The 19,612-nt window shown below is 47.4% G+C and overlaps 1 protein-coding gene across 4 annotated transcripts in view; it reads left to right on the plus strand.

Annotated features, from left to right (window-relative positions):
- The first annotated feature begins 291 nt into the window (after positions 1 to 291).
- Positions 292 to 19,612, plus strand: part of NUBP2 (NUBP iron-sulfur cluster assembly factor 2, cytosolic) — a 34,119-nt gene continuing 14,798 nt past the window's right edge. Inside the window, exons 1-8 of one of the 4 annotated variants that reach the window (XM_074965833.1) lie at positions 333 to 392; positions 4,255 to 4,324; positions 6,351 to 6,469; positions 7,950 to 8,148; positions 9,356 to 9,510; positions 9,814 to 9,924; positions 10,438 to 10,507; positions 11,228 to 12,236. In XM_074965833.1, coding sequence (XP_074821934.1) covers positions 7,995 to 8,148; positions 9,356 to 9,510; positions 9,814 to 9,924; positions 10,438 to 10,507; positions 11,228 to 11,373 — 636 coding nt within the window. In that variant the 5' untranslated portion in view covers positions 333 to 392; positions 4,255 to 4,324; positions 6,351 to 6,469; positions 7,950 to 7,994 and the 3' untranslated portion in view covers positions 11,374 to 12,236. Of the gene's footprint in view, positions 393 to 4,171; positions 4,325 to 6,350; positions 6,470 to 7,949; positions 8,149 to 9,355; positions 9,511 to 9,813; positions 9,925 to 10,437; positions 10,508 to 11,227; positions 12,237 to 19,612 lie in introns of those variants that run through there. The other 3 variants (XM_074965832.1, XM_074965830.1, XM_074965831.1) reach the window with 3 other exon arrangements.

Here is a 19,612-nt window from a genome sequence, read left to right on the forward strand (position 1 = left end):
CGACTTCCCCGGGAAACGGGGCCTCTCCTCATCCGACATTCTCAGTTGGACCGTGCTCCCCTCGCTCACAGATCAGAGGGCGGGGATAAAATCATTAAGTTCTGATACCATTGGTCAAATGGGCTGTCAGTCCTCAGAGGGCTGCACCATTGGAGAAAAGTTTCTAACTCAGACACTGAGGCGCTTAGAGCGTGATCACGTAACAGAAACGCAGAGGCCATTGGCTGAGAAGAACGTCAGTCAGCAAGGTCAAGTTGGGCCAATATTAGTTCACGGGGCGGGATTACAGCCAGAGCTCAGTTTCCCATTGGTCGCGGCGCTCCTCGGCGCGTGATCTCGGGGCACTCGGAAGTGCAGGAGCACTGCTTAAAGCAGCATGGAGGTAGTCGGGGGTGAGTAGTGGGGAGCTGGAGGGGCAGAAGGAGCGGGGCCATTCTGCGGGGGGTTGTAGCGAGGGCTCCCGCGGCGGCCTCTCCTGACCCCCCTCCCTAGCTGTGCTGGGACGGAGCCCCACGAGGCTGGGAAAGCCCCGAGCCGTGGGGACTGCGAGGCTCAGCCGCTCACGATGGCCCTCCTCCCCCGGTCCCTGCCCGACACTATGCACGGGGAGCGATGGGCTCCCGGGAGCCACCCCCCAAGGCGAGGGGCGTCGCTGTACAGCGGCTGCTTGGACCGTGTTTCTGTGGCACCCAGCGGCCATATGCGTGACTCGGAGCCGCTGCTGACCAGGCCTGCTGTGCTTTGCTCCGCCAGCCATGGGTGGGGCGGGGCTTTGGCTGCGCTGGGACTGGGGGTGGCTCCCAGCCGGGGTCCATCGCTCCCCCCTCCGCTTCCCCGTGACAGCAAGGACATGTCATCCTTTGGCCAGTATGTGTCTGCTTCTGGAGAGGGAAGGCCTAGGTATAAAGACCAGACACGTGCTCTTCCTGGCTCGGTACTGTGGTGTTCGGCGGCTGGGGGCTGCGCCGAGGATGCTGAGACCTGGCTTTGGCCAGCTCTCTTCTCCCGATTGACCGTAGCAGTCTGGGAGAGGTGTGGCGTTAGAGAGATTCCTCTGTACTCCCCACTCTGACCTGAGGTTTAAAGATGAGGACTAGGACAGTGAACTGCATCTAGTATTGCACGGAGAATAGATGTAAAACAAAGACAGGGATCATTGATGTGCTGAGAACTATGAATAGTTCCTTTACTCATTGTCTACAATTTGGTACAAAATCAGCTGTGTCAGGGACATGGCTGGTCACCAGCATAGTTAAAACACAGCCTTTCAGAGCAGATTGTGCCTAACTGTATCTTGGGGACAATTATACAGTAGGTGTTAGGTGTTTTTTTTTTTTTTTTTGTAGTGTAGACAGTACCTAAAACAGCACAGCACCAGTTCCCATGTGCAAGGAGACTATCTTTCTCAATCCTACCACATGGACTTTGCAGAAACTGATGAAACTGCCAAGAATTTGTGGCGTGACACACTACTAGTAACCTAACTCAGTCCGACTCCTGCTACATTTTCTCTTATGACCAGCAACTTGGGACTAAATCCACAAAAGGGCTTAGATGTTGCAACACTGAGCATTGCAGCACCTAACCTTTAGGTGTCCTGTTACCCAGTGGAATCCTCATCCCAGAGTTAGGTGCCCAGGCCTGGGGAGAGTTAGGCACCTAAGAATAGGACTGACAGAATGGGGCTTAGCATGCTAAGCTTGAAGCTGAATAAATTAGCCCATCAAAAATGTTAATAGGTACCTACTCTGGTCTAGAGGGAGGCACAGATCTCCGCTTGGGATTCACAGCTGTCATCCTACTCCTGGACTTAGGCACCTAAGGGCTGGTCTACACTAGAAAATTAGATGGACCCAGTTATGTCGACAAGGGGTGTCAAAAATCCACATTCCTGAGTGACCTAGTTAAACTAGCCTAAATCCCCATGTAGACAGGTCAATGGAAGAAATAGATTACATATGCTGGATTGCGTACTCTAGAAAGGAGGTGGATTACATACGCTGATGGGAGAACCCCTTTCGTTGGTGTAGGTAATGTCTACAATATAGCATTACAGCTGTGTTGCTGCAACATTTCAAATATAGATAAGCTCTAAACCAGGTCAGCCCTCTGTCTCTGTTTTGCTCAGGTGTGCGTGCATGAGAGTTGGAGACTGATGGTCACCCCATTATAAACAATAGCCCAGAGGTTAGGGCACTCAGAAGGTGGGGGACCCATTTTCAAATCCCTGCTCTGCCTGATTTGGGCATCCATCCCTGAGGAGGATTGACCCCCATGCTATTGGATGTTTTGGGGTGGGCCTCTCTCAATCTCTCTGGTTGTATAAATGATTAAATGTTCATTGGAGCAGGAAATGGCATTTAGGTCACTCACCCAGGATGTGGGAGCCCCAACCACTAGGCTGTAGAATCAATCTCTTTCTGGTCCAATGAATAGTTTATTATTCATACAAAGTGGTCCAGTTCCAACAGGAGTGGCTGTGGGAGACCTGCCACAGAACACCCCATCACATGGGGATGGGCACTTTCCTGGACTATGAGTGATCCTGATTCAGGTCCTTGCCGTTTCACAGGTGAGAGCCCTGACCACTGGGTTATTGGGCATTCTCCTGCATGCCACCCAGCTGTCTCTTGTGTGAGGGCTTCAGAAAACACCTGTTGGATCAGGCCCTGCAATTGAGATGGGGGGGAAGGGGCACCTAGCTTGTGAATTCCACTGGGACTTGTGATAAATGAAGGGGCGGAGGTAGATCCCTTTTACAGACACCCAGACACCCAGTTAGCTATAAAATCCCTGTTGGTAGCAGTTCTCTATTTGTTTTACTTGTAAAAGGTTAAAAAGTCTGACTGCATGCATAGGTAAAAGGAAGTGAGTGGGCACCTAGCCAAAAGAGCCAATGGGAAGGCTAGAACTTCTTAAAATTGAAACAAGACTCCCGTTTTGTCTGTCTGTGGTTATGCTCCCAGAGAGCAGGGACAGGGCTGGACTATGCTGTAAGAGCTTGCGCCAGGTATGAAAAATCATTAAATCATACCTAGAAATTACTCATTTGAAACCCCAGATATGTAAGGAGATCAGGAAATGTCTAGGAAGACACGATTAGGTTTATCTCTTTTATTTCTTTATGGCTTCCACTTCTCTGTGCTAACACCCAGATGCTTTTGTTTTGCTTTTAACCATTAAGCTGGACCTCAAGAAAACCATTCTTGATGCTTAATTATTATATTTGCTCTTTTTAAATCTAGCATTAGCCTAAATTCCAGATGTATTTTCTTTCTTTTTGTTTTTAATAAAATTACCTTTTTTAAGAACAGGATTAGGACTTTTGTGTCCTAAGAGATTTGTGCACATGCTGTTTAATTAGCTGGTGGCAACAGCTGATTTTCTTTGTTTTTTCTTTCTCAGCTCTTCCCCAGAGGGAAGGAATTCCCAAGTGCACCTTTCTGGGTTCTCAAAAGGGGGTTTCTGCACTTGGGTGATGGTAGCATCTACCCATCCAAGGTCAGAGAAAAGCTGTAACCATGGGAGTTTAATACAAGCCTGGAGTGGCCAGTATTAATTTTTAGAATCCTTGTGGGCCCCCACTTCTGCACTTGACATGCCAGAGTGGGGAATCAGCCTTGACAGGGCTTAAGCATGACCTAGGGCACTGAGCAGCTTGGCGGTGTCAGGACTGCAGTGGTTTTGTGTGCGTCCACCAGGAGGGATGTAGGCACCTATGCAGTTAGACAGCAGCTGAATAGGGGGTTTGAGGATCTCGGAGTCCCCCCACATGTTAGCTGCCATTTTAGGCACCTAAGGCTATGTCCTTTTGTGGATCTAGCCTTTGGAACTCGCTGCTTTCTCTAGTCCTTGGCCCCTTTGAGAGAACAATAACAATGCTAACCTTGTAAATGCCACCTAATATGCTCCCCAACTATATGACAACAGACAATTCATCTGTATACAACCAAAGAGGTTTTTAAAAATTATGGGGGAGAGAGAGAACCTACATAAAAGGATGTTAGATATTAAACACCTATGGAAACGTCTTGCAATTTCTTCCTTTCATGACAAAGGAGAAAGAAAGCAGAGATCTGTGCTATGAGTTACCTTTGATTGAGTTCCTGATTACTTCTCCCATGATCAAAGCAGGCTCCATCTCAAGATGAAGTCTGTTTTTCTCACGCAGCTTGTTCTTCAGTAAAATGAAGTCTTCCTCTTCCTTGATTGCTATTTTATATTTCCTGAAACACTGGAAAATTCCCTCTGAAGCAAGAGATCACATCTTCCTCTCACATGCTGCTTCTGACGGTTCAGGTTCAGCGAACAGAACCAGTCTGAGGTACACCCCACTTTGATATGTGAAGCTTTAGGAAATTCCTTGATGATTCATGTTAACTATTCCTAGCTATTCCTGTTTTTTCCTGGACTTACTAAGGATTGTGTTTACCTTTATGTCTGAGTCCTTAGGGTTTCCAGAATGTGTTACTGATCATTCAGGAGTGTTAGGAGCCATTGGAATTCAAATAGTCCTCAGTTACCTCTGAGTCAGGTGAGGGAGTTCTCCATTGGACACCTGGTCCTACTAGTGCAGAAGTACAGATAATGTAAAGATTCATGGAGATAGTTTATCTATAATTAGGGCCTTAGAAAAAATCTTCAGGAAGCTGTGCCAAATTTGCAAATTGCGGCAGAGGTGCTGATATTAACTTTGTTTATGAAACACTTAAAGTAACAATCCATAACAAAACATACCTAAAACAAAATTAGGTAACATTCTTGCTGTAAAATCAGGTTACTCTCATTGTTCCCTTGCTTCTTTTCCCCACTCCCACATAACAATCCAGATTTGATTTTTAGCAGTAAAGGCCTTTGCTGGAACACAAGATCCCAGAGATCTGCCTTTGGAAAGATGGGTTTATTGGAAACCTGTGGTGTATAAGCTTTGTTTCATGTGGTTCATGAGACATTGGTCCTTAAAATTGTCAGTGATCTTTGGTCCTGGAGGTACAGCAAGTTCCAGCCCTCTACCAAATATAGCATGTGAGTTCAGAAACTAACCAAGGTCCCTAATTTGCCAAGAGGCAGCGTCATTTGCCCTGAGCTCCAGAAACCTGTAACAATACCCATCCTCCTCCTCCTCTCATGTATAGAGCTGGTCCCCTTGGGTCAAGGTTGAATTCCATTGATGAGGAATCTTGCACTGCCACTTATCTGTGCTGTGACTCAATACAGAACTTCAGTCTTGGGATGGTTCAAAGGTGTAATTTCCCTCTGGTGTCATTACAGTGGTGAAATGAGTGTGTTAATGCAGGTTTGCTGGGGCTTTATCTCCATTTTGAATTTTTCTTGCTTTCAGAGCTGTGTAGTTCTTGTCTCTAGATGGATCTTTAGATCACAAATTTCAGATTTTCTCCCAGCTCTGCCTCTGCCAGTACCCCTTGAGGCCCTCTAGCTGTACTCCATTTAAAGAATCTCAGAAGAATGTGTTCACACCCCTTCCCTGGGGACTGAAAGCACACTGTGTATGAGTCATGACTCATAAACAGAGGTTGCGTAGACCAGAGCAAACACTGACAGTGCAGCAAGCAAACCAAAGAAAATTTAAAACAAGACACTGACACATCCAGAAAAACAAGATCTACACAGCACAGAAAGCAGGAAACTCCTAGGGGACTGGATGGCTGAGGAAAGGGAAGGCCCAGAGCGTTTCACTAGGTTCCAAATTGCAGTCTGGCCCAGAGCATTAGTGACAAAAGCATTTAAGCATGTGCTTAAGTCCCACTGAGGTCAATTTAAGTACTTTGCTGAATCAGAGCCAAAGTCCTTACCACCCACTGGCTGTATGTTGAGCTGATGAGTCACAGCCCTGTTCCTAGTGGATAATTGTCTACTCAAAATCCACCATCACATTTTGACTCAGGTTGCCCCACTGTTTTTAAACATTTTGCAACACCTTAGCCAAAATGTCTTTTCTGTACTTTACATGATGATAACTCCTTTAGTGGGAATGATGTCCTAGCTGTGAAATGTTTCAGAGTAACAGCCGTGTTGGTCTGTATTCGCAAAAAGAAAAGGAGTACTTGTGGCACCTTAGAGACTAACCAATTTATTTGAGCATGAGCTTTCGTGAGCTACAGCTCCGATGAATGCATCCGATGAAGTGAGCTGTAGCTCACGAAAGCTCATGCTCAAATAAATTGGGTAGTCTCTAAGGTGCCACAAGTACTCCTTTTCTTTTTAGCTGTGAAATGTGAGGAGTCACTCAGCTGGCTGCCTATGGCATTGCTATTCATACATCCTCAGTGCAGCATGATGCTGTGTAGAGGTGCAGGGATGCCTCAGCGTTGTTCTGTTGTCCTTCACAGAGAGAGGTAACCTGGCTGGAGTTGGACACATCCTTCTGGTGCTCTCAGGAAAAGGAGGCGTGGGAAAAAGCACCATCTCCACCGAGCTGGCTCTGGCTTTACGGCATGCTGGGAAGAAGGTGAGCAAGCTACCATGTGGCAGTTATGAGTGTATTCTCCTTCCCCAAGATTCTAGTCTGGGGTTGTACGTTCATAATCTAGGTATTAGCAAAAATGCTACAAGATGTTTATCTAGTCATTAAGATCCTGCTGTGGTTGAGCAAAAGTTATTTTTACTATAAGATTTCAGATTTTTCTGCATTTATTTGACAAAAAAAAGCTGCAAAGTCCAGCTTTAAGGTCCTCTGTTAAAGATGCTATATATGTGCAAAATATGATGAAAGCGCTGTGCAAAGCTTGTTCATTATAATTGTCCACATTATGCTAATGGGAAAATAGGCACCGAGTGGGGAAGTGACTTGTCTAAAGTCACACAGTGAGACAGTGGAAGAACTGGGAGTAGAACGCAGGTTCCTTGACACCTGGACCTCAATGGAGTTGCTAGGCCATGTTGCCTCCCTTTCCTAAGTAATGTCTGCCCTGGGCTTGGCAGGCTTTGATATACTACGCTCTAAAAAGCTACTGGGATACTCTCACTTGCTGTGTGGATGGAGACCATGAAGGTTGAGTCCTTGATCTTTGCTGTCATTGCTCTCCAAGGCCTCTTGTTGTCTTGCCTGACCTGCTTCATGGCAGCTGTTGTGTGGGCTATGCCGATTTATAGGGCATGAGTATGAGTAGGAAAAAGAAAGGGGAGGTAAAATCCCTCTAAAGGTTTCTAGGGGTCTGAGAGGACATTGGGCTTTACTTATGGAAAGGCAGAGAGAAAGATTTGGAACAGGGAGGGGCCCTCCTGTGCATATAAGCAGAACATGAGCTATATGAATGTTTACAATTTACATTGTGGTGAAAAGAAAAGGAGTACTTGTGGCACCTTAGAGACTAACCAATTTATTTGAGCATGAGCTCAAATCGATGCATCCGATGAAGTGAGCTGTAGCTCACGAAAGCTCATGCTCAAATAAATTGGTTAGTCTCTAAGGTGCCACAAGTACTCCTTTTCTTTTTGCGAATACAGACTAACACGGCTGTTACTCTGAAACCTGTCATTGTGGTGAAGGCTCTCAAAGCACTTTACACACCCACCCACCCTAAAATGTGGCCTCTTGCGGGGAGGGAGGGACAGCCACCCAGCATAACGGCAGTGGGGAATTGTGGCTGAGGACACCGGGCAAACAAAATGTCCCAAAGGCTCTTTAAAGTCCTGCAGAGCAGATGGGCCATGGTTTTTAAGGTCTCATTTGAAAGATCTCTGTCCAGGAAGTTCAATGACAACACACTGATCTCCCTTGGAAAGGGGAAGGGTTGTGTGAACTCATCCGGGATTTGAACATGTGGTTCCTGTGTATTTCAAATCTGATGTGTAGGCTTCTAAGCCATCCTTTCCTTAAGATCTGGGCTGTAGAAATCAGCGAAGAGTTATGTTTTGCCACTGTAGTGGCCCTCTGTGCTGCCTTAGTTTAAGGGATTGTCTGAATGGTTCCACATATTTACTGGCAGGTGGGGATCCTGGATGTGGACCTATGTGGCCCCAGCATCCCTCAAATGCTCAAAGTCCAGGGCAAGGGTGTGCACCAGTGTGACAGTGGCTGGGTGCCTGTCTTCGTCGACCAGGACAAAAGCATCTCTCTCATGTCGATTGGCTTCTTGCTGGAGAAGCCAGACGATGCTGTGGTTTGGAGAGGACCCAAGAAAAACGGTACACACGGCTTTTACTCTTGGTAGTGACCCTACAGCAGTGGTGCCCAAACTTCTCCTCTTGCACCCCCTCGCCATTACTGCACAGCCAAGGCTTGCATCCTCAGTGAAGGAGCTCAGGCTGAAGCAGAGCTGGGGGGAAACAGGAGGAGAAAGCTGAGGCAAGAGGAGGAGCGGCCTGGGGGCAGGGTGGAGCTGCAGCCGGGGACGGAGCAGAGTGGAGCTGTGGCTGGGGGTGGAATGGGTCTCAATGCCCCCCTTGGGGGGTGTGGGGTGCCCCACAGTTTGGGGACCACTGCCCTACAGCAAGGGCACCTCCTGCAAAGATGAAGCTCGTTGAAACACATGCTTGCCTTACTTACAGGCTGGTCTTGTCTTGCATATTGCTCATTATCCCCTTGTGCTTCGGCATGGGTTGCAGTCTGTAGTCCTTGCTATGTTTGAGCAGGTGAACTAGGGCTGGATGACAGACTAGGTGTAGGTAGCCTTTGACCTCTAGGTTGTTGCTTTCAGTCTAGGCTGGTCATCATCTGAAGCTCCCCTTCCCCCCCGGCTTTTTGCCCTGACTCCCAGCTGGGATCGGCGCCCGAAGCCGCCCTGGGCTTCATACCTCAACTCCCAGCCAGGAGCATGGCTCCTGCTGTGAAATTGACAAGACAGCTGAGGTAGGGGACGCAGTGTCTACACAGACACTGCATTGCCCTAACTACATTAACATAAGCCTTACGCCTCTCATGGAGGTGAAGCTATTAGGTCGGTATAATGAGGCTTACATCTGCAGGAGCACGGCTGTAGTGTTATAATTATATCGACATAAGCTGCCTGATGTCGATCTAACTAGGTAGTGTAAACCAGCCCTGGGGAATGAGCTGTTAGATCTGTCCTGTGCTCTCTGGACAGGCCTCTATAATGATCACTATTGTTGGCACAGAACAGAACCTCCATGGTCTTGGAGACTGAACTACCCTCTTGCCACTCCCTGTAGATGCACTCCCTGTAGGGCAGGATAGAGACCCTGAGGGAAGATGGCACTGCCACTGCTTCTGTTGATAGAGGGCTTCTCTTCCTACTTAAGTCTTATTCTTTTGAACCTATCTGTTCACACAATGTGGTGATCTGATATCTAACAACTGCTGCTACCACACTGTTGAGATTGCAGACCACACCTCTGCTGAAAGCAAAGATTTTCCTCCGTTTTGTTTTGGCAGCTTTGATAAAGCAATTTATCTCCGATGTGACCTGGGGAGAACTTGACTTCCTTATTGTGGATACACCTCCGGGGACCTCGGATGAGCACATCTCCACGGTGGAATCCCTTCGCCAATACAAGCCCCTCGGGGCAGTCCTGGTCACGACGCCACAGGTATGTGATGCTTGCTGGGGCAGATGTTTCCACACCCTGCCCTGGGGTCACACCAAACTAATATTTTATCGACCCCATTATGCCTTTAGGTTTGTGTTTACATGACCCTGTATGAATGTCAGTGTCTCTCTATGGCTATTGGTTCTGCATTTCTACTCCCTTCATCCCTTCAACCTGTGTCTGTGTACCCTGACCTAATCTCAAGGATTGGCCGCACTGGATGAATGGGCAGAAAGACGGACATGCACCTCTCTGATTTTGCTGGCCCTTTATCACTGATACCCCATGACTCTGTGCCCACAGGCGGTGTCTATAGGGGATGTCAGACGAGAGCTGACATTCTGTAAGAAGACAGGATTGCGAGTGATCGGGATTGTAGAGAACATGAGTGGTTTCGTCTGCCCGCACTGTTTGGTGAGCTCTTTAAAACTGACCCACGGCTGAGCACCTCCTGCCTCAAGGGTATGCTAGGCAATCTGCTACATTGTTCTGCTTGAGGCCTGGGGTTTGAATTGACTTTTCTTGACTGTGGTCCGTTGGCTGTTGAGAGACCAGGGAATGCCACGAAGGTAATGTGGTAGGTCTCTGGAGGCAAGCGGCTGACTGTACCGCTTTGTGGACCCTGCCCTCCTTCATTGGCTGGCTGTTGGGGTAGGTTCAGGAGAGGCAGCTCTTTTGTCTTCCTAGTGGGTGATGTGGGGTAAGAATGTCTTTGAGGAAGTGCATGAAGTCGGGGGGGGGGGGGGGGGGAAATCAGCAGCTGCCCCAGGCAAATGAGCATTGCTTACTCAGATAACTGTATCATTCTCTGCATTAAATGTATCCAGATTAACAGTCATGTTGGCCATCTTTGATGCCCAGCCGTCTGCAGAACTGCTGCTCTGGGAAGTTCCTGGTGACTAAATGCTGTTTCTTCTGCTCTCCCAGGAGTGCACAAACCTCTTTTCCAAAGGGGGCGGTGAAGAGCTGGCCAGGCATGCCGGAGTCCCATTCCTAGGTGAGTGTCTTTTGAATGCAGAGCCCTCCCTCGGGGGAGGGGTAGATCAGAAGAGCAAATGGTTGGTGAGTGGTGAGAACACAGTGCCACAAGGAGCATGGAATGGGGTCCAGAAACCAAACTGCAAGCTAAGCAGGGGCATCTCCCCTTGAGGTCTGAAGAGAACCTAGTTTGGGAGAGGAGCATAGAGCTGCCAAAGGGATGTGGTTATTGTGTGTCTGGCCGGCAGAGAACCTGGCAGTCCAGTCTGGCTTTGCATATGATGGGAGATTTGGAGTGATCCTAGTTGCCTGCTGTCAGGTAACGGCAAATACAGGCAGCACCACTGAGAGTCCAGCAGAGCTCCTGTGAGGGAAATGAGGAATTTATTTAAACCTCCTTAATTATTTATTCCTCCCCCTAATCAAGGAGCAATAGTCTCGACAGTGATGCCAGGGTGAATCTCTGCTGATTGTGGTGCTAGAAGCACTTATAGCTCCTTTCTACCAAGAAAATGTCTGGTATGGTGTTGCTCATCTAGAATGTAGTCTTGCTGGTGAGCAGTAAGGAGGTTAATAATGCTCAGTCCTGTTTGTCTTGTCTTATTCTGTCTCTCCTTTGGTTGATGTGGGTGTCTCACTCCCACCTTTCTGTATCTCTGACTTGCATGTGTGTACTCTCATCTCTGTAACTCGTCCCAATGGTCTCATGGTCACTTTCTCCCTTTGCCCTCCCACACAGGGTGTGTTCCCCTTGATCCCCAGCTCACCCAGAGCTTGGAGGAAGGCAGAGATTTCATCCAGGAGTTTCCCAAGAGTTCTGCCTTCCCTGCCCTTGCTCACATCGCCCAGCAGATCTTGGACAGGACATCCCCTCAGGGCTCCTGAGTGTGTTTCTAAGGCTGGACTCGCGTTGGCCGCCTCTTTGCAGCACTGTCAGCCGTGGACCAAGCCGATGGGGAATGTCAAAGCTATTTTAAAACATTTTGTGGGGGAGAGGGTGTCATTGGTACCAGTTTGCAGAGATCTGGGAAAGGGAAGTGACGCCATCACTACTAAAGCCTTGAAGAGACCTTGCTAGAGCTTACCATTGCTCTCTAAGGGGGCGTGTACATTTGCAACACCATTTGCCTTCTGAATAGATGAGCACTATGGCCATCCTGGAATGGGCTATGGGGGCACAGGTGGTGCAGCTTTTTCTAGCCACACAGAGAATGTTTCATCTGCCCATGAACTCCTGCAAAGTTAGTACACTGTGAAGATGGCCACTCCCAGCTGTGGTGCTGCTGCTCATTTCTGCAGCATTCTTGGCTCTGTAAATTGTGTGTGGCCATTGGTCTCTGCGGCAAATACTGGTAGTGATCCATGACAGGAAATTCCTTCCCTTATTGAACAGAATAGCACCAGCAATCTCCACCCCCCGACTCCTGCTGCTGCTACCTTCCCCCAGTTGCTTCTGTAGTGCTGCACACATGGTACTTCCTAGTTCACAGTGACTGCTGTCAGCTTCATGCCAGACCCTCTGACCCTAGATCCTAGCTGAGCCATTTCACTCTGAAGCCACAAGTATTTGGTACAGAATATGCCTATGAAGGCGTGTGTGATGACATCAAGTCTCTACAGGAGCTCTGAAGTCTGTTTACTGAGTCTGTGTCTTATCACTTACTTAAGGAACACACCATCTTTTGGCTCCCTGAAAGGTTTCAGGGCTCAGGAATATTTGTAAAGGCTACAGACATTAAATAATGTTTTCTTACCATCTAAATGTCTCATTGCATTTTGTGTGTGTATGTGTGGTGGTGGTGGGGGATTTGTCCTCCCCCCCCCCCCCCCAACTGAATCCTAGTTTCTTTCCTACACCCTGTCTGTATTTGGTAGCAAATAATGGTTCCGCTCTGCTGGCCATTTTGTGTGTTTTGTTTGTGTTTTGTTTTGTTTTTTAAGATTAAGGAAGTGCTACATTGGCCTTTATGGCTAGAGAAGATGGTCCTCTCTAAATCAAGTCTAGCATCACTTCTGTCCTAGTCTCAAGATGCATCTGGGCTACCCGATCAAAACAGTCATTGGTCTAAGTGCAAGGGAGGTCCTGAGTCACTGCCTCCACAGAATCTCTGAACAGCATCCTCCTCTCCCCTTCATGATGGATGTTCCAGAGGCTGGTGACTAACCATTGTAGTGCTCCTGGGAGCGAGATGATGGATATGCAGATGTGGAACTCATATCGTTGATCCCAGCTTGCCTTCTCACTAGAAGTGCTGCAAAGGCAGGCAGTAAGCTCTGATGTGCCTTGCTGATCGGCTTTCCTTTGTGACATCCAATCAAATTGGTATTGAGGGGCTCTGAAGGGAGCCATTCCCCGCCCCCCGCGGGGGCCCCCTCCCACACACAGCAGGGGTGAGAATTGCTCTGATGAGAAGAAGGAAGTAAAGGGTCACAGGAAATGGATTGCATTGAGGGGTATACTGAGCATCGGTGGATGGATTTCCATGATAAGTATGTCCCCTTGAGGATATTTAGAGTAAGTAAGATTCCAAGGGGGCGGATGAGGAAGCTGCTGTCAAATGCTGGTGACTGTCTGAGGTTGTATCTCAGGGCTTGTCTACACAAACATTTAGTTCGGGACAAGCTAGGGTGTGAATCGGAGCCTTGCAGCAGGACTGGGGTCCCACAGGACCCACTGCCATAATAGGGCAAAATAGTGCTGCCAAAATGTACTTTGCGGGTGGGATAGGGTGGGCAAAAAAGCCAGACTGCGGTAATTTGCAGGAAAACACTTGAAAACTTAAATGTAAGTGAGGGATAGAAAGAGATTTGATGTCTATTATAACAGGAGCTAAAAGTTTTTTTTGGTATTTTTTACATGGTTTAAGCAAGATTTATTCTATTCTTTTAGTGGTAAAAATTATGTCTAAATTCTGTTTGTTTATATGCTGTCAATTTAATCGCAATTAACTCACACGATTAACTGAAAAATTAATCGTGATTACTCACTGTTAAGCAATAGAATACCTATTGAAATTTATTAAATATTTTTGAATGTTTTTCTACATTTTCAAATATATTTCTATTACAACACAGAATACAAAGTTGCTCACTTTATATTTTTATTACAAATATTTGTACTGTAAAAATAAGCAAAAGAGATAGTATTTTTCAATTCACCTCATACAAGTACTGTAGTGCAATCTCTTTATTGTGAAAGTGTAACTTTAAAATGTAGATTTTGTTTTTGAGAACAGTTATGTAACAAATATGTAAAACTTTAGAGCCTATAAGTCAACTCAGTCCTACTTCTTGTTCAGCCAACCACTAAGACAAACAAGTTTGTTTACATTTACAGGAGATAATGCTGCCCGCTTCTTATTTACAATGTCACCAGAAAGTGAGACCAGGCATTAGCATGGCACTTTTATAGCTCGCGTTGCAAGGTATTTACATGCCAGATATGCTAAATATTCGTATGCCCTTTCATGCTTCGGCCACCATTCCAGAGAGACATGCTTCCATACTGCTGATGCATTTTTTTTAAACAAGCATTAATTAAATGTGACTGAACCTGTGTTCCCTCTAAGTATGGTTGGGCAGCTGCCCAGAAGGGATTCAAGTGCCACGCACTTGATTAGCAGAGCTGCGCACATCAAGCAGTGTGTGTTCAGGTGCCCCTCCCCCCGTTGCTTTGCAGCCACGTTGCTCCCAGGACCCTCCTGCTGGCTGTGCAGAGCGGGGGGGTGGGGAGGTTCTGATGTCAGGGTGTCCCCCCTCCCTGCCCTTGTACCCCATCTCCACAGAGTAGGGGAGAGGGGAGGGCCTGGCTCAGGACCAAGGGTGAAAGTAATATTAAATTCTTACAGGTACGGGGGCCGGCTCCAGCCCTCAAAAGGGGTGGGGTCTCAGGCAGAAGGGGCGGGGTTGGGGTGGGTCAGCCTCCCCCAGCCAGCCCATGTGCGCTGCCTGGCCCCTGGGGCTCTGGCAGTGATTTAAAAGGGTCCGGGGTTCCGGCTGCTGCCGCAAGCCCCAGGCCCTTTTAAATCGCTGGCCTCGGGGCAGCTGCCCTTCCTCCTCTTCCCCCCCCCCCCCCCCCGCCCCGTTGGTGGCTGCGGCAGTGCTTTAACATTGTTGTGCCTTTTGCCGCTGATGGGAGCGGGGGCAGCAACGTTAAAGCACTGCCTGCCACAGCAATGCTTTAAGGAGGGTCCTTTGCCGCAGCAGCGTTTTAACATCACTGCCCCTTCCCCTCTGTTGGCCGCCCTGCTGGTATGGACTCTACCGGCAGGGCTGCCGATGCGGGAGGCAAAAGAGGCAGCAACATTAAAGCTCTGCTGCGGCAAAGGACACTCCTTAAAGCGTTGCCGTGGCAGTGCTTTAATGTTGCTGCCTCTTTCCCCCACCAGCGCTTTAACGTGGGCTGCGTACAGGCTGGTACCAGCTTGTTACTGGTACACCATACCAGCCCACTTTCACCCCTGCTCAGGACTCAGCAGGAGAGAGCTGCTGTGGTCTGAGGTCTGAATGAGCCTTGAAGCCTTCCCTTCCCAGTGAGTGCCTTAAAGAGACAGCACATGGTCTCTGAGACTTCCCCAGCACCACTTGCTCTCTCCCTCCCTGTCCCACTCCCTCCTGCCCATGTACCCCATCTCTGCAGAGCTGGGGAGGGGAGACAGGGCTTAGGACAGAGCAGGAGAGCTTTCAGTGAGTGCCTGGCATCTCTCATAAACTTCCCCCACAGCCAACACACACACACATTTTAGTTTTTTGATGGGTCTATGCATTTCATAATTTTTATTTCTCTTACACTTAAATTTAGTTCTTTGAGTAGTGAGTTCTAAAATGCCTAACCTGTCCTGGATGGAGTAATTATCTCGATGGTAACTTTTTAAAAATATATATATCTAGGTTTTTTGTTTCTACTGGTGGTGAACATACCTTGGTGCACGTAACAAAATTTATTCTGCACATGGATGGAAAAAATTAGAGGGAACATTGGACTGAACTCTTTGGGGGAGAATTGTATGTCTCCTGTTCTGTTTTACCTGCATTCTGCCATATATTTCATGTTATGGCAGTCTCAGATGATGACCCAGCACATGTTCGTTTTAAGAACACTTTCATAGCAGATTTGACAAAACACAAAGAAAGGTAGCAATGTGAGATTTCTAAAACTAACTACAGCACTCAACCCAAGATTTAAGAATCTGAAGTGCCTTTCAAAATCTGAGAGGGACAAGGTGCGGAGCATGCTTTCAGAAGTCTTAAAAGAGCAACACTCTGATGCGGAAACTACAGAACCCAACCACCAAAAAAGAATCAACCTTCTGCTGGTGGCATCTGACTCAGATGATGAAAATGAGCATGTGTCGGTCCGCTCTGCTTTGGATCGTTATCGAGCAGAACCCATCAGCATGGACGTATATCCTCTGGAATGGTGGTTGAAGCATGAAGCGACATATGAATCTTTAGTTGATCTGGCACGTAAATGTCTTGTGATGCTGGCTACAGCAGTGCCATGCGAACACCTCTTTTCACTTTCAGGTGACATTTGTAAACAAGAAGTGGGCAGCATTATCTCCTGAAAATTGTAACCAAACTTGTTTGTCTGAGCAATTGGCTGAAGTAGAATTGAGTGGACTTGTAGGCTCTAAAGCAGAGGTGGGCAAACTATGGCCCGCGGGCCACATCCGGCCCACGGGACCGTCCTGCCTGGCTCCTGAGCTCCTGGCCCAGGAGGCTGTCCACGCTGCCGTGCAGCGCAATGCTCTGGGCAGCAGGGCTGCAGAGCCCAGCCTGACCTGGTGCTCTGTGCTGCGCGGCTGCCTGTCCTGGTGCTGCCACACCTCCAGCCACTGGTGCTCCAGGCAGCGCGGTAAGAGGGCAGGGAGCAGGGGGAGGTTGAATAGAGGGCAGAGGAGTTCGGGGGGTGGTCAGGGGCAGTCAGGGGCGTGGATAGGGGTCGGGGCAGTCAGAGGGCGGGGAACGGGGGTTGAATGGGGGCAGGGGTTCTGGGGGGCAGTCAGGAAGGAGAGGAGGGGTTGGATGGGGTGGCAGGGGGTGGTCAGGGGGCAGGGGTCCTGGGGGGGGCGGTCAGGGGACAGGGAGCAGGGGGGGTGGATGGGGTTGTGGGGGGGCAGTTGGGACGAGGAGTCCGGGGGTGGCCAAAATGTTTGCCCACCCTTGCTCTAACATTTTTTTTTACATTGTTTTACTTTTAAATGCAGTTATTTTTTCTACATAATTCTACCTTTGTAAGTTCAACTTTGACGATAAAGAGATTGCACTACAGTACTTGTATTAGGTGAATTGAAAAATACTATTTTTTTGTTTTTTACAGTGCAAATATTTGTAATCAAAAATAAATACAAAGTGAGCACTATACACTTTGTATTCTGTGTTGTAATTGAAATCAATATATTTGAAAATCTAGAAAACATCCAAAAATAGTTAAATAAATGGTATTCTATTAACAGCATGATTAAAAAAATTAATCACAAGATTAATCACTTGATAGCCCTAATATATATAAAAAAAATTTTTTTTTAAGTAGCATGAGGGAATCTCTCTCTTGTGGGATTTGCGGGATCTAAGGTTTTTCTGGGTGGAGCGGGATAAAAATACAAGAAACAAAGCGGGAGTGGGTGGGAATGGGTATTGCAGGACGGGAGCAGGATTAAAAAAATAGTCTCAGGCAGGGCTCTAGAGTGACTCTCCACCACCCTAGCCTGCTGTGGACTGACTGACTACGTGGACCCTGCTGCTGCTGCATGGTAGCAGTTCATTAATGTGCTTTGATTTGGTCCTCTTTGAAACAGGACTAGACCAAAGTGCATGTCACCAGGGTTCACACAGACTGTAAAAATGTGGTAGGCTAGTGTGGGGTAGATTTACACCCCAGCTTGCAGTGAATTAAATGTTTGCGTAGACAGACCCTAAGTCTGCATTTCTATCATCTGTCTGGTTTCAGAGTGGTAGTCTGTATCAGCAAAAAGGAGGAGTACTTGTGGCACCTTAGAGACTAACAAATTTATTTATTTGGGCATATTTAATCCTGCTCCCGTCCTGCAATGCCCATTCCCACCCACTCCCGCATATGCCCAAATAAATAAATTTGTTAGTCTCTAAGGTGCCACAAGTCCTCCTCGCTGTTTCTGTCATCTGACTGTTTCATTGCTAGCTTAAACTGAACTTTACCTTCTTTCAACTCCTCTCTGCTACCCCACTATCTACCACCAGCCTCTGCTACCTCAAGCCTATAATCTCTGGTTCTCTTTGCCTCCTCCCTTTACCCTGCTCCACACAGCCAGGCTGGGTCTGAATCCTTCCTCTGTAATATCGCTAAGATCCAGCCTTTTCTTTTTGTCCATGTCACTAAAATTCTAGTCCGTGCCTTGGCATCTTTTTGCCTTGAGTACTGAAACCTCTCTGGCTTTCCTGGCACACACCTGGTTCCCTCCGTTCCAGACAAAACACTGCTGCTAAGATCCTCTTCCTTATCTGTTCTGTGTATGTTGCTCCCTTTGTGGATATTCCCATTGTCTCCCACTCCATCAAGTACAAGCTTCTCATCTCCTCCTACAGAGTCCTGCACATGTCAGCAGCGGGCATTTCTTTCTATTACCAAGAGATTGTCAAGCACCACCTTGCCCACTCTACTTATTCAGTTTGTTGTATGCTTTTACCCTTTGTCCTTGGGGCATGACCTGGGCCTGCTGCTTAGAAAGGGCCAAGTACATAATGAGTACTCCCTGAAATAAACCAACAGAGTAAAGGGCTGGGGAGTGGGTTTAGCTTTTATCAGGAGTAAGAAGCAGCTGAGTGAAGGGGGCAGGGTACTAGTTAGTAGGGGTGAGTCAGCTATTTGTATTGAATATGTGCAGGTGGAGTTCTGTGAGCAGCTAGGAGAAACAGCATTGCAGATACCCGCACTCTATTAGAGCACATTGCAGTTATAAAAAAAAAAAAACTATTATTGCAACTCGGACTTCCTTTACCAATCAAAGTGCAGGGATTTGCATAATTAAACACCTGTGGGCAGTAATGAGACAAGTATCCCTACACTCTGGTTAGCTGAGATCATTTCATTACAGTTTCCACCTTTTTATAGCCCATCGGGTGCAACCTAGGTGATCTGGCATCTGCCTGGCAATCTGCATCCAAGTGTGACTCCTTGAGGAGCTGATTTTGTAAACTGTCATGGACTCCAGTGGGAGCAGGATCAGACCGCTCTCATCTTTTTGATTGCAATTGAACTCAGGATAGGATTTTCAGAAATACCTAAGTGGTTTAGGAACACAAGTCCCACTAAAAGTCAATAGGATTTGTGAACCTAAGTCACTTCACCACTTTGAAAAAACCCATCTATCAAACTTGAATAATGAAGTCTGAAAGCAATTTCACTGTAACAAGCTCTAGCTTTGCTTGTGGTGGAGTTTTTAAGGTAGGCAGGAAATGGCAAGAGACTGACTTTAAACAGTATCTGCTGCTCATTAGCGCAACTTGTTTTTTTATAAGAATTCTATCTACGTGAGGCACAAAATTAAAAAAAAAATCACTTACAAGATGAGCTCCAGTAGCTTCAAAGGTTTATTTGCCTGCTGTGGTTTATCAGGGCGTTGATGTGCATTGTTTTTCTCAAACCTGCCTAGATCTGCCATTGCAAGGAGCTGTTAAAAGCTTGTCACGTGCGCTTTGCTCTCCTAAAACTACAGGTTGGGTGTCTGCTTTTCAAGCCTTTTCCCTAAGCTTTACACTATACCTGGCTTCAGTGACCAGATATTACAGATGAGGCTCTGCCCTTGACTTCCTCTCCTGTGAGCCATGGGTTCTCAACTGGAATTCAAGAACAGATTTTTGTGGGGTCATGGTCACCCTCCCTTTATTATTTCCATTATGGTAGCACCTGGGGCCTTAGTTATGGATCAGGCCCCATTGTGTTTGGTGCTGTACAATCACAGAATTCTTTATGGGTTCATGAAACTTTTTTGCATTGTAACACAGAGTTACGCAGAATGGAAAAGGTTGACAACCACTGCTCCAAGCTACTGCAGTACGGATGGGATGAAGCCCCTGCTTGCATTAGCTAGTCACAACTGGGCTGATTCCAGGGCAATGATACTTAACTGTCAGCATTCCCAAT

Source organism: Natator depressus, chromosome 10 (genome assembly GCF_965152275.1).
Source record: "Natator depressus isolate rNatDep1 chromosome 10, rNatDep2.hap1, whole genome shotgun sequence".
In the NCBI taxonomy this organism is placed as follows: Eukaryota; Metazoa; Chordata; order Testudines; family Cheloniidae; genus Natator; species Natator depressus.